A 16,259-nucleotide genomic window follows, 5' to 3' on the forward strand; every position below is an offset into this window, starting at 1 on the left:
TTGCATTTGTACAATTTCAGGGATAAATTTCTTTATTTCTCAACAAGAGTTTTCAATGTATGACACTTCTCCTCTGATACCTTTCATATTTTCTAAATCCCCATTTGGAACAAGAGGGAACAAGAGGGCTTCAAATCTGAAATGTATTGTCTGATACATTTCATATGTTGTATGCCAATCTTCATTCGAGTGTGATGATGATGATGTAATACAGACACATTGTTATTGACGCTTGATTCAGCAGAGCCTGGAGTAAGATGGTAATCAGAGCTGAAGCCCGGACTTACCACATCGTGGCTCCAGTGGGATATCTGTTCCTTGCAAACGAAATATAGTATTGATTTTTTTTATTGAAATGATAACGTTGTTTCTAAGTATCAATGACATGATCGTTTTCACATAAGTCATTGTGAATTGCAATTGTATTTGTGCATGAAGCAACTCTCCAGGTCACAGTACATTGCCCTCCATAGTGAAGTCACGTGACAGACCTGGTAGGGGCCATCATTCGCATTGCCAGATGTACGTCACGGGTTCTAACCTATCTTAATTACTTGTTGTAGTGCATCTACATTTAAGTAATTCCAACATAGCTCCTCTCGTACGGTTACTTCAGCGTGTCACAGATTCGGTAAGTGAGTCGCAGAGGTAGTGAAGGAAGGAACACTGATAAATTTATTCACTTACCATAAATCTGGGCCTGTGTGTGGATACAGCGAATAAGTGCCACACTCCACAGTGGCTATGCTGACAGATGGTGGGGGTTTGGATATTTGTAGGAACGGATGTAGTAGTCACAACCTCATTGGTTGTTTGTATATGTTTTTCGATGACAACAAAGTTAGTATAATCTACCGATCATGCTATTCATTGGCAGCAAGCAAAATCAGCAATTAGGTCACACCATCCGTGCAGGTCACTCCACGGTTAATGAATATACTGACCCTTTGTAGCCCCGGGGTTTGAAAGGGGTTTACACAGGTTTGCCAACCCATATTCAGGTGTACCATAGACCATAAAATAGGTTATAGTTGTAGATATGCTGGTCTTATTTTGCGTTAATCTTGCGCACTCACGATGTAGCGGGCCTAGAAGTTTGAGGCCGAAGGCTGAGAATTGAGCAGTTAAAAAGACATTTTAAGGACCTTAACCTAAGCCATGCAGCAACTTGACGGGCGCCAATGGCACTCCTATGTGACTGTGTGACTTTCTAAGGAATCAGACACTGTGCGACCTAAATCAATTCAGATCTCCTTTCATATAGCATAATATGTAATGTGATGCGATTGTTGTTATGCATTACCAAATTGAGTCTCGCATGACCATTAGAAGTGTACAATTTTTGTCCCAAATTACTTATCTGTTTCACACATTCAGAACAGGGACAGGAAGAACATTGCTCGCCATTCAACATTCGCTTGCAACATTTGGGAAAATCTTGACACTTCGAATTAAAAGGACTTTTCCACTCTAAACAATCTGAAAGGAAACTCCTCAGACATACCTAACAAAGAGAAAAGATACTCTGCACCCATGATTAACAATGATTTACATGAAATATGCTGAAATATCCAACATTAACTCAGACTCACCAAGCTGAGACTCTTATACTCAAACGCTACTTTTCAGCCCCTTCTCCTTTTCAGCATTTTGGGAGCACCCTGAATCATTTCATAACCTCAAATAATTTCCGAGTGATTCCATCTCCTTGCCACACATGTTATCTAACTCATGTAGTTAACGACTGCTATCCCAACTTTCATCTTCTAGAAAGTACAATGAATACGTCCAATGGATCGATTGCCAGGGGCATCTTGTGGTCTACATTCAGGTGTGGTACAACAGCATTTGAACGATCAATGCGGACTCTAGAGGATGTCAAGGTGTTTCATGAGCATTTCGCCAACGCAGCATGTCTGGGTGAAGAGCGTTCATTTTTCGTGCGTTACCATGTAGATGACCCTGTTCCAGGATTTAGGTTCAGTGAGGTCAAAAGCTTACTCGAGAGCGACTTTCCAGGATATCGAGGTGTCTTCCTGAAGGACATGGCAATTCATTTAGTTGCGACTGGAAAAATTGATTTTGTCCCAGATGGATTCGTCCATACTTGTCTGATACGTAATCCAATTAAATCTGTCACATCCCTTTATAGAAGTCTCTCCAAACAAAATGTGGACAGATTGTCTGAAATTATACCTGCTGAGGCCGGTTTCCGTGAACTGTGGGAATTGTACCAATATATCAGAGATGTCAAGGGTCGAACACCAATGGTTATCGATGCCGATGACGATCTGTTGCGAGACCCTGCGACAACGATGAAGAAGTTCTGTGATTTTGCAGGGTTTGAATTCAAGGAGAGTATGCTTCAGTGGCCACCAGACCGCCCACAGGAATGGTCTAATTGGCACGATGCCTGGTACAGCACAGTGGTCAATAGCACTGGCTTCGTCAAAAATACTGCAGCGCGAAGTTCTTCCCAGGTTGATGTCTCGTCGTATCCAAATTACGTTCGAGATGCTATACAAGATTCTCAACCTTTTTATGAGAAACTGTACAATTTGAGATCAAATCTTGAGACGTAATATAAACCTTTCCGTCATCTCAATCAATTTTTGCGGTACTAGAACTATAGTAACGAGATTGTTTTATTGGACGGAGGAGATAAACAGTTAAAGTTTCTGGAGGGCAAAATTAATCGCAGAAATTCGCTGACATTTTTAAAATTGAAAATGGAACTCACAATATGAATATAGTTTTTAAAAAAAGAAATAGGTAAATTCCACCAATTTAACGTCATTTGCATACACTTTCTATTATGCTTGCCACGGATGATAAAGTCGTTTACAGATAAATGTTCAATTTCTTTATTGATTTGATGAGCTTTGCCAGGGCGCGTTCAAAAAAGACTGACATTAAATGTTGTTTACATGAACTCTGCTTACTTTGTATTCGTATATCTTTTCGCGTTCAAATATTTGACATATTTTTGCAATAAAAAGAGCATGCATTTATCTTTTATTCTGAATTCTGCACTTTGTTTTGCTTCAAATCATTGGCATATCTTTTACAAAATTACAAATCTGCGTTTTGTAAGGTATTTACAGAAATCTTTCCAACGTTTTACGACCCCTCCTTAGGTGTGAGTATGTATCCCCCAAAAGGCCAAAGAGAAGGACCTTGACTATGGGAAGCCATGACTGACATAAGTGGTCTAATATCATGTTGTGCTGGGTATTCAATATGTTGTGCTGGGCATTTGATATGTTATGCTGGGCATTCAATATGTTGTGCTGGGCATTCAATATATTGTGCTGGGCATTCAATATGTTGCGCTGTGCTGGGCATTCAATATGTTGTGCTGTGCATTCAATATGGTGTGCTGTGCATTCAATATGTTGTGCTGTGCATTCAATATGTTGTGCTGGGCATTCAATATGTTGTGCTGGGCATTCAATATGTTGTGCTGTGCATTCAATATGTTGTGCTGTGCATTCAATATGTTGTGCTGTGCATTCAATATGTTGTGCTGGGCATTCAATATGTTGTGCTGTGCATTCAATATGTTGTGCTGGGCATTTAATATGTTGTGCTGGGCAATTGTGCTGTGCATTAAAAAGCTGTGTAAGATTGTGACATATACTGGCACAGTAGAAGTGAGAAACAGACACTTGGGTTCCACAGATTTTACAATATTCGCTACCCTACAATTTCCTATAGCAACAAGGACAGATAATTGCGGTATTTTCAATATCAAATATCGTAAATTTGAAGTAAATTCTTTCTTTAGTCCAAAATTTACACTTTCATTTATTTCACCAAATAAAATCAAAAACTCATCACGATAAAAGAAACCCCTCAGTAACGCTCTACTACCTAATGGGACTACCAATTTTATTCATAAATCATATTTCAAATAAATAGCAGAACATAAAATGTAGGCTTTGGACTGATTTTCACAATGGAATTAGTATTTGGAAATAGCAGCCAATTGGAATTTCAAGTAGCAGTAAATTTTAGATGGTCCTTTTCGCCCATTTATTCCAAAATATACAAGGTTAGTCAGCTCATACAGCGAAATGAATAACAAATAGGTGTATGAAGTTAGTTCCCAAGTTTCTTATTCGATCGAACGTGAATAAGAAACTGCGAACTTGCTCCTAAGGAACTAGGAGCCAGTTCCTAACTCCTAGGAAGCTAAGAGCCAGTTCCCAGTTCCTTATTCGATCTAACGCGAATAAGGAAGTAGGAGCCAGTTCCTCGTTCCCAGATCCTTATTCGATTGAATGCGAATAAGGAACTCAGTTGCCAGTTCCTTATTCGATCAAACGTGAATAAGGAACTAGGACGTGAAACTGCATTTTCCCAGTTCCTTATTCCATCCAATGTGAATTACAAGTAGGATGTGAAGCAAGTTTCCAGTTCCTAATGGTTTTTACATAAACTTAATTCCATTGATGGGGAAGTAGTTTTTCCCAGCTACCCTAACTATAATTGAATTATTGCAGCACATGTTTTGTGGGACCACAGTAGTTAGTGCCATATCTCTAATGTGTCCCAATGCATACAGACAGAGTTTTCCAGCCATAAACATGACGCTTTCAGGGAAATCATCTGTAGATTTTAATATCCCACAAGGACATTGTGATAAGGAGATAAATAGAAACGATATAAAATTTACTTCCGCAAGACTGTAAAGTACAGTCACGTATTTTTATTTTGTGAAATACACGTCATATGTGTACATAGGAATTACTGCTTTGTGATAGACGTGGCAAGCATACTTAATGGTAATTTGCATAGCTGTCTGTTTAGAAATCAACTTTTTCAGATTCACAGTATCATACCTTATGAATCATGCCACTGATGTTTGTCAAATTTCAATATCATTTACCAGTTTCACGATAATGACCCGAATTATTTGCATACCCAATGAACTGCTGCAATTACTATTATATATTTGGATCAACTCGATCAAGTTTGATGAAACTTATTACGTAAATTAAAAATACAATGATATCACAAAAATGAAAGTCACTTAATGTTTTCAACAAAACCACTTACGAATTTGCATATGAAATACTTTAACTATTTGGGGTATAAAACCGGAAGAACGCGACTTGCTGAGAATTGATGAATTTCCTTTGGGTCAATGATGAAACGTACCCTGTGCGTTGATGCTACAATGATGTAAACTTTGTAATTAGTAAACTATGTCATTTTCTCGTCAAATAATTGATAACTTAGGTAACCTTCTTATTAACATTGTTTCATCGAAAGAACTTGATGGTGATCAAAGTTGGTATGTATTTTGATGATACAATGATATAATAGCAGGGAAATACATTCAACTATTTCCACGTCAGCTGATTGATAGTTTGTATAATAATAAATGAACTCTAACAATAAGGGATATAAAACTTGAAGTACTTGACAGAAGACACTTAACTGGCCACATATTGTAATGATACAAAGATATGAAGGTAGCGAATCAATTTTAGAAGCTTCATTTCAGTTAACTGCTAATTTACAAGTGTTATGATATTTTTATTTGACCCTATGTACCAAAGATTATTGCACCCAATTTGATGAAACAGTATATATTGTTCATAACAACATATGGGTGAACTGAAAGGCATACTACAGTTTACTAATGAAGACCTTGCCTTTATTTCTGAAATGACTTCACGAATTTCGATGAATTTTGCTAGTGACGTCGATCATGAGAAAACAAGAGCATACTGATGAAAGACCTTTTGTAGATTCATATCAGCTTGTAAGGACATTGTAAACTTGTCCAAGGAATGTCAGAGAATGATGTAAATTTCCAGACAACTGTAACACACTGAAACCAGGGAGCATTTCAATTCACATCTGGTTTTAATAATTAACTCACTTCCTATACTTACAATTCTTGAATTCCTGGTCATGTTTAGCATGACAAGATACTTAAATGCAAACAAACAAATTTCAGTATGACAGCTGGGATGTGAACGGGCATTAATTAATATTTTGTGTTTGATTTTTTAGAATACGCAATGAATAATTCCGAATCTTTTTCTCGAGCAATTCTCTATTCAACATGCAGAAGTGGATCAACAGCGTTTGAACGATCGATTCGGGAGCTTGGGGATGTGAAGGTTTTCATGAATTGTCTACCAAAGCCGCTTGCTTCGGCGAAGAACACACTTCTAAACGCTGGCATGTTGGCAAGTCTCTACCGGGCTTCAAGTTTGGTGACGTTAAAAGCATATTAGAGGGCGCCTTTCCTGGGTATCGAGGTGTTTTCATGAAGGAGATATCGGCATTAATGGTTCTCTCTGGGAAGATTGATTTCATACCCGATGGATTCAGTCACGCAATTCTGATACGTAACCCCGTAAAGGTTGTCACTTCGCGTTATAGGAGTCTTGTCGGTGAACAGCTAGGCGGAGACTTGTCGGAAGTTTTGTCCCGAGAAATCGGTTTCCGTGAAATGTTGGAGTTGTATGCATACATCAGGGATGTTAAAGGTCAAACACCAATGGTTCTCGACGCTGATCATGATCTGCTTCGTGACCCGGCGACCACCATGAAGAAGTTTTGTGATTTCGTAGGGTTTGAGTTCAGGGAAAGCATGCTTCGCTGGCAACCCGGACGATTAGAAGACTGGTCCTGGGACGATGCCTGGTACGGCACAGTGATGAATAGCAGCGGATTTATTAAAAGTGAAAAATATCCTGAGGAGATTGTCTCTGAGATAAATGTCTCTTCTTACCCAGAATATGTCCAAGATGTCTTTCGAGATTCCCAACCTTATTATGAGAAACTGTACAGCATGAGAACAAAGCCCGCTTAGAGAAAACATTAAAAAAAACAATCACACGCTGACAATACTGATCTTTTCGTATTATGACCCTGTAGAACTGGCTTAGCCAGTATTGTTTATGGATCTCTGTAGTCTATGTCGAAGCATCTGACAATGTATACATTAAAGCCGTTGTCATATTTTACCTTCACATTCTCTATTCACAGTTGCTAACTTCTCAACAGTTGACGACTATATTAAAAGAGACTAGCGTTGGAAGATTCAGTTTAAGTTTCCTCACAGGAATAGTTTAACTGTAGGACAGGCTACCACTGTTTACTGTATGAGCAAACCATTATAAACTGTCTATGCACTACGTGTGTCAGCAGTTGTCCTACATGTAATCACAGGGCATTGCTAGCATTATTCGTCTAGAAGTTATGAATATGATCAATAAATGTCATGTATTAAAATTATACAAGCCTTACCTGTGCCGAGTGTGTGCCTATTACTTTACCCAAGCTATTTCTGTATAGTATTTCAAAGAAAACAGTCTATATCTGTTAATTGCCCTCCCTAATCCCCTTCATTAATTTGTTCTGCCGATCACCAACGAGGGGGCTTATCGCCCTGACCAAATACCTCGTTAGCAGCTCATAAGATAGTACCTTATGAGCTGCTAACGAGTTATTTGGTCAGGGCGATAAGCCCCCAACGTTGGTGACCGGCAAAAAATGGTAAAGGCAATAGTAAAGTTTGGTGTTTAAATGGGATTTGACCGACTGGGGATTACGTAATCAAAACACTTAGACTGGCCATCAACTTTAAAGGCGCCCTTCTCAATCCCTGGTTCTCGCATTAGCGAATGTGTCAACAGCCCATTAACAGTTTTCCATTGAATATTTTATCAAGGCAATAATATTTATGTTAGATAAATCTGATAATTGAGTGGGGCTTTAACTTATGCCATTTACATCTTGATCAGCATTGTTTTTCCAACGAAAATCAGCCATTTGTGACTATTTTTGAGAATTAATTCACGCCAAACACACTGCTGATGCTAGTTCACCTGTATTCCTAATTTTTCAAATCGTCCGGTCCGCTTGGCTTTGTCACTGGCAAATTCATGACAGGAACATATGTCTCAACAATGCAACGATGCAATTCACCATTTATCTTTGAACGACAATTTGCACTTGACAAACACAGTAGAACAATTATCCAGTCTGAGTACATGTACATTCAATTGTCAATTGCAAGAACATGTCAACGCAAACGTGACTTTGCGATTTAGTTTATGTTTGTGTATGCAATCTGTCTTTCTGTCTTATGTATTTATGAGTCCGTATGGAAATTACTTAAGCGGCCACTGTATAAAAGTGTAAATAAATAATAAATAAATTGAATGCACATTAGATCATCCCAAAAACTTAGAAACCGAATTTTAAATTAATTTTGATGAGAAATTGATGTTTTCACCAAGAAAACTAAATGCATAATTTGAATTAATATGTACGTTTGTCATCAGTTATACACATCTGAGTGAAGCGATTCCTATTAGGCGAGCGGCGAATCCTCAAAAAGGGCCTTATTTTAGGAGTTTAATGTACCAACCTTACATACGGCCACATCATACGTCATTTGAAAGCTTATTATCTCTACTTTAAGAATATTGATGATGTGGAGCTTCTAATTAGGGCCATACCCCCCTAATTTGCATAATTCACATGGGTACCCAATTTGCATAAGTGCGATATAAAATTAGAAAATTCACTGTTAACTACTGTAGACCTACTTTTAAACTATGGAGTGATATATCAAATGAAAGGTATTTGCATGTACAATACAACTTTGATATCAAAAGACATATTTAAATTGATTTCACTGAAATATTTTCATATTTATATTGAAAATAATATTTTAAATATTTTAACATACAGCTAAATCATACATCATTTGAAAGCTTATTATCTCTACTACAAGAAAATTGACAAGTTGAACTGTCAAGTACGACCATAGCCCCTAATTTGCATAATTTACAAGGGTATCCAATTTGCGTAAATGCGATATAAAATTACAAATTCATTGTTCACTACTCTAAACATACTTTTAAACTATCGAGTGATATATCAAATGAAAGTTATTTCCATGTAGAATACGAAATAGATATCGAAAGAGATATTTACATTGGTTGCACTGAAATATTTTCATGTTTATATTGAAAAAATATTTTCCCCTTTTGAATAACAATATCATAAATATTTCATCACATACAGCCACATCATACGTCATTTTAAAGCTTATTATCTCTAATTCAAGAAAATTGACAATGTTGAACTATCAAGTATGGCAGTACCCCAAAATTTGCATAATTTACACAGGTAAATAATTTGCATAAATGCAATAAAAAAGAAGAAAATTCATTAACTATTCTACACATACTTCTACACTATCGAGTGATATATCAAATGAAAAATATTTGCATGTAAAAAACAAATTGACATCAAAAGAGATATACAAAGTGGTTTTACTGAAATATTTTCATATTTGTTGTGAAAAAAGTTATTTTCCCCTTTTGAATAACGGTATTTTAAAAATTTTAACAGCAGTATCAATGCAACCACATGCATTATAATGTGCAAAAAGTGCAAAGAACACAGAGAACAAGCAGCTGAAATGAGGTCTGGAATTGAATATTTTGTTAAATTGTTTAATGTATGTTTCAAAACATATGAATAGCTCTTCTTGTCTGCATTATTATCGGATACCGATGTCTAGATTTTATAGGTCAGAGAGTGTTTCTCCAAACATACCCTTTGCATGGAGTATAATATACCCATTCACAGAATACGAAAACCTTTTCATGTTATTCAAGTATACCAACATTTTTAGTAATGTTGTAACCAAGGCAACAGCACTAAAAATATATATATATATATATATATATATATATATATATATATATATATATATATATATATATATATATATATATATATATATATATATGGTTAATGGTTTGAACGCCGACATTTTTTCGTAAAGATGCGTTTGGAAAATATCACCAATTACTATAAGTCCAAACATAAAGAAATATCCCCATGAACGACACTATTGTAGTTGTTGAAAAGTAACTAGGTAGCCGAAACATTGTGTGAGAGTAAGCTGTAGTCAAAGTTATGGCATGATTCATGATCCAAGTCATTCATAGCGATACAGTGTCATGCATTTCCAGTACATCTAGTAATTCTACAAATTCATCATCCTCTTCTTAAACAGTTTTGTCACGATTAAAAGGGTTGCCACAGTTATAGCTGCCTTGTGCATGGAAGATTAATGTAATAAGAGAAAGCAAACTCATCACATCGTTCATATCTAACGTTGTTTGAATTTTGTGTAAGTGATGTTTGGCTGTTTTGTGTAAAGTTTTGATTTGCCATGGCGAGACGTACCCCTAATCTACGTATCCTGCCCTGAACCCGCACTGGAGTGGAAAGACTACTGTGACACTGCGATCCTTTGATGCTACCTTTCGAGAATAGAGTTGTCTTCATCAGTCGCTTAAAATTCATTTTCGGTTGGTGAAACGTGCGCACTACTTGTCCACGTTGTTTCACTGAAGTTAAGTTTGTTCAAGTAAGGAAGCTAAAATGTCTACCATTTCGGTCTGGTTGTGTTTGTGTATGCTCATGTCAATCGGAGATCGAGCTGTTGTAGGTTTTGTTTGGCATAGGTGTAACGCTTATATTTCTGTTTCATATGTATGTGATAAGGCTACGTTCGCAAATAATGGTGGTGAGGGGCGGAGGAATTCGGGGTGGAATCGAAATTTTGAGGGGTAGTAGAGGAGCACTTGAAAGTTTTGATCTGCCTATAGGGGACCTGAAAATGTTTTGGTTCCCTTTTACTTTTTGCGATTCCGAGGTTTCGAAGGCAATTCAATGAAAATCGAATAACAATTAATGTCATCCGATTGTTCTAAAGTTAGTAATAATCAAACAAGATCTAGAATTACTTTTACTTTTTATTTTTACTTCATTACTTTTATCTCGAAAAAATCTTGTATTTTGTATCGCATTGTTGTGGCATAATGTATCGTTATGTTTCGCCTCTAACAAATCCTTGAATGTTGCCGTTTGATTGCAAGAAGTGGAATCTGGTATCTGTTGGTTTTGTGTGTATGTTCTTAAATCGAGAATGTTAATTTGTTGCATCGATGACCTTTACAGATAACGAGGTCTAAAGATGTGATTTTTTGAGAAGAGTTTATCGAAAATTTCAGAGTAGGATGCATTTTTTAATGTTTGATATGAATTTATAAAGCTCGTGTTGGGTTCCAATGAAAATCATACATTGTCTCTGAATCTTTCTGATTGTCTAAAACTGCAAAGTGATATCAACAATTTAGTATCATGGAGTGAGAAATGGAGCATGCTTTTCAATGCTGAAAAATGCAAGCTCCTTACCATTAGTAGAAAACGCAACCCCATTACCTATACTTATTCAATGCGTGGTGTTTCCCTAGAAAAAGTTGACAGCATCCGTGATCTTGGAGTCGAAGTTTCTTCAAATATGTCTTGGGATAAGCATATCAATATATCTGTTACAAAAGCAAACCGCATGCTGGGACTGATTAAACGTACATGTGGCCACACCTGTTCCACTAAAATGAAACTCCAACTGTATTTATCCCCTGTCCGTAGTATTCTTGATTATTCATCCCAGTCATGGGCTGTCACGACTAAGCAATCAATGCTTCACCTTGAAAGTGTCCTAAGGAGAGCCACAAAATACATTCTTGGATATCCCCAGGAGATGGATACAAAGAGCGTATGATTAAATTGAATTTGCTCCCATTGAGCTACAGGAGAGAATTAAATGACTGTGTCTTTTTAGCTAAATGTTTTACTGGTATGTATGACTTAATTTAAGCCAGTTTGTCACATTAAATCTCCTGATGACACTTCCATGAAGATGCCATTTTTTAAAACTGAATGTTTTCGTTACTCTCGTTTTTTAACAGAGCTTTTTACTCGAGTAGTGTTATGCCCTTTCATGGCAAATCTTCAACAAGTGTTAGGTCATACAAGTCTATTTTATTAAAACATTACACGGGTTTGTTAAACAATAATTTTTATCCTGATAACACTTGTACTTGGGTGGGAAAGTGCCACTGTAAAAATTGCCGTCTCTGTTAATTTCTCTGATTTGTTTTGTTCTGTTTTGAAATTTCTTGGTTTTTTTTATGACTGTTTTATTCTGTGTTTGTCTTTTCTGTTTTTAATTTTGTATGTGTAACTTGTTTCATGTGTGTTTTTGTGGAGGGTTGCTTTTGTATAGGTGTTAGTCACCTGTGCGACTCATCCTGACTTTATGTCAAAGCTGAATAAATAAAATAAATAAATAGAATCTCAGTCAGAGTGATAGTTGTTCTGTGAATTGCTGAATTATTCTTATTTTGTATATATTTTATTCTTATTTTGCATAATGTGGGTATTATTCGTATTTACTGCACAATTTTATGAATATTAAAAATAAGTCAAGATATTCGCGATTTCAATAAAAATATTCAATAATAATATTTTAGATACGTGTTTGAAATTCATAGCTTTATTTTACATGCCAATACCTTTCATTTGATATATCACTCGATAGTTTAAAAGCAAGTGAAGAGTACATAACAATGGATTTTTATAATTTTATATCGGACTCATGCAAATTACGTACCCGTGTGTATTATGCTAATTAAAGAATTTCGGCTCTATTTGGCAGCTGCATATCGTCAATTTTCGTGAAACAGAGGTAATAGGCTTTCAAATGACGTATTATGTGGCTATATGATGTGGCTGTATGTGTTAAAAGTATTAAAATATCGTTATTCAAAAGGAGAAAATATATTTTTCGATATGATTATGAAAAAATTCAATAAAATCATTTTAATATCTCTTTGGGTATCTATTTTGTATTCTACATGCAAATACCTTTCATTTAATATATCACTCGATAGTTTAATGTATGCTTAGAGTAGTTAATAAATTCCTAATTTTATATCACATTTCTGTAATTTGCGTACCCATGTGAATTATGCAAATTAGGAGCAACGGCCGAACTTGACAGCTCAACATTGTAAATTTTCTTGGAGTACAGATAATAAGCTTACAAATGAAGTATGATGTGGCTGTATGTATTGAAATTTTTAAAATATTGTTATTCAAAAGGTGCAAGTATTTTTTCAATATAAATATGAAAATATTTCAGTGAAATCAATTTCAATATCTCTTTAGATATCAAAGTTGTATTCTACATGCAAATACCTTTCATTTGATATATCACTCCATAGTTTAAAAGTATGTTTAGAGTACTTAGTAGTAAATTTCTGATTTTACATCGCATATTGTAAATTGGGTACCCTTGTAAGTTATGCAAATTACGGGCTATGGCCCTACTTGACAACTCAACATTGTCCATTTTCATAAAGTAGGGATAATAAGCTTTCAAATGACGTAAGATGTGGCTGTATGATGTGGCTGCACGTGTTAAAATTTTTAAAATATTTTTATCAAAAGGTGAACATAAGTTTTTCACAATAAATATGGAAATATTTCAGTGAAATCAATTTAAATATCTTTTTGGATATCCATGTTGTATTCTACATGCAAATACCTTTCATTTGATATATCACTCGATAGTTTAAAAGTATTTTTAGAGTAGTTAATAATGAAATTTCTATTTTTATATCGCATTTATGCAAATTGGATACCCGTGTGGATTATGCAAATGAGGGGGTATGGCCCTACTTGGCAGCTCCACATCGTCAATTTTCTTGAAGTAGAGATAATAAGCTTTCAAATGACGTATGATGTGGCTGTATGTAAGGTGGGTACATTAAGTCTGCCGCTCGCCTATATAACCATTTTTTTGGAATAACTACAGTATGTCAAAACAACACCACCCATCAACACACACCGTAGCGGCGTCTGACCTCCTGCTACACAATGTTTCAATTTTAGCAGACGGACTCGATTCCTTTATCACCGCCTAACTGATAATCAGTGATTTGCATATTGAACGAACTTTCCCAATAGGGGATATATATCAGGATTGGCATGATCAAAGTTGACGAAAAAATCTTGCTATGTATATTTGATATACACTGATATAATACTCATGAAAATTGTTTTAGCAGTTTTAGATAAACTTGCTACTAATTTGCATATTTAAATAACTTTTCTAATGAGGGATATGTATCTTACTTGACTCGATCACAGTTGAACCAATTTAAAGGCCAATAAGCTGCAACTCTCCGAAATTTGTCCGACCTAAAGGTACCTCCAATTTCCTCAGAAACTCATTGCAATCTGCAAATTGAAAAATATAGTCATTAATTATGCCTCGACAACATTTGCTTGTGGCAGAATAGGCAAGAAATCGAACAGAGCTTTGTTTGTTTTAAATTTCCCACCATTTTCAAATTCTTGCCATATTAGGTGAAAGACGCAGAATTTTTTGTAAAAATGGAGTGAATCCATTTCCTGTCCTTTCGGTCGGTTGCACCATGTTGTATTTGTAAAGAGTCAAATGTGTACATGCGCCATGTACGCTGCTAATCATGTAGTTGCATGCAGGCTGCCATATTTGGGTGCGGCACCTGTTTATTATTTATCTTATTGAAAACCTCCCCTTGCAGTCCCACTCAGTGGATAATTATACTTGAGTAAACATCTCTGAGTAAGAACATTTCTATGGACTTAATTTAATCTAAATATAAAATCATGAAAATAATGTCAAAAGTTACAGCTCATGTGCCTTCAATAAGGAAAAATTGAGAGAATTTCCTCAACAAGGTGATGCCACAAGTATTCACAAAGGTAACATGTTGGCACTGTGCTCTAATTTACATCGTGGTTCTTGAAAGATCCAGATTTTCGGGAGCATACGTTGACGTTGCTTTCATGTGTCACTCATGTTGGATTATGAATGCCCAGGGAGATAGGGGCTATTTTTAGGCTGCCCCTGCCTTTAAAAACGGTCCAAAATATTCAGTGCACGTACATGTATGCAAAACTTTATTTAATGACTGTTTATGCAGCAGTCAATACGAGTAGGATTTTCCACCACGTCACGACTGTAAACCCGCATCAATAGTCCATACGAACATTTCGTGCTGAATCGAGGGAGATTACAATTACTACGGTAGGAAAGGTATGTCCATTTTCCGTCAACGTTGTTGTTACGTAAATTTCATTGGGACTGATATGTACATCCAGACAGGAAAACAGATTGCATCACACAAAATTAGTAAATCGACGGTGTGTGTTGTGAGGAATTACCTGATAGAGTTCATACCAGTATTTTTCTGACTACTAGGCGACCCCTCAGTTTTGACTATATCTTTCCGTCTAAGGAGTCCCTCCACCTTGAACTTGTTCATTCCTACCCTCCGCTTCGGTTGGTATAGTTCTACTCGCCACATCCAGGTCAGTTTCTTTCCATTTTGTCTTTGTTTCCATTCAGCGGCATCTCTTGTTTCGAAGAGTTTGTTTTTATTTTTTTTCAACGACTTCAGTTTTTGTTAATTAGCTCACAGTGACTGTAGTTCCAGGTTTCATTAGTGTTGAAATTTTCATTTTATTTCAATTTAATCCTCAGTTTATCTTTTACCTTTTTTATTTTGTACGCCATTCATCAACCCGACTTTTACTTTTGTATGTGCTCACTTTTGTTTGTCAGCCTTTATCGTGAAGAAGGCATCTTTTGTGTTGCCGAAACGTCGGTATATTTTAAATAATATTCGTAAAGGTAGACCTTATATACATTGAGTGTCTGTTTCCATACAGTGAAGGTAAAATCATGCGTAATCAGATTGTCTCAAAATACTACCTCAATATTATTTTTTATCATTTTGCGGCTTTATTTAAAATATCTGATCTGTCGATATATGGTAACGTGAGCGACCTTATGATGCGCTACGTAAGAATAGAAAAGTTCAAAGTTCGCATATTTGTCACACACTAAAGTAAACAACAAACCCATATATGGTAATGTAACTGCGAATTTTATGCATTATTTTCATGATTTTATTTTCAAACAAAAGTTGGTTCGTTTAAATGTGCTATTTCTGGACATGCATAGAAGTATCACTGCTCGCTGATTTGGACCATGCGTGTTTTAACAGGTGAAATAATAAACAGGTGCCGCACTCATAAAATGGTGTCCTAATGGAAAAATACAAAAAACAGTATTTCCTGCACATATTCATCGTGGTCATAAAGGAAACAAGTATGACGCCATTTACAGAATGCATGTACTTGAATAACACACAGTGGACAACTGTCACATGATTAGTTTTTGAAAATGGCGGGAAATCTAAAAAGATGTTAAAACGTTTGAATATACGTGCCACTTTCGACACTTATGACAGTGTTATACACTTTTCAGTCTTTAATGGGTCTTATTCAAAGTAAACTCTTGGAAA

General features: G+C 35.9%; 1 protein-coding gene and 1 long non-coding RNA gene across 2 annotated transcripts; both read left to right on the forward strand.

Moving 5' to 3' along the window:
- The first annotated feature begins 520 nt into the window (after positions 1–520).
- Positions 521–3,018, forward strand: LOC139118294 (uncharacterized). Its single transcript, XR_011548666.1, has 2 exons — positions 521–631; positions 1,771–3,018. It is a non-coding gene; the product is annotated as an uncharacterized lncRNA (long non-coding RNA).
- A 3,289-nt stretch (positions 3,019–6,307) lies between these two features.
- Positions 6,308–6,835, forward strand: LOC139118166 (uncharacterized). Its single transcript, XM_070681460.1, has one exon. It carries the CDS (start codon positions 6,308–6,310, stop codon positions 6,833–6,835), a length of 528 nt encoding a protein of 175 aa, XP_070537561.1.
- Positions 6,836–16,259: the final 9,424 nt, after the last annotated feature.

Source organism: Ptychodera flava, chromosome 19, assembly GCF_041260155.1.
Source record: "Ptychodera flava strain L36383 chromosome 19, AS_Pfla_20210202, whole genome shotgun sequence".
Lineage (NCBI taxonomy): Eukaryota > Metazoa > Hemichordata > Enteropneusta > Ptychoderidae > Ptychodera > Ptychodera flava.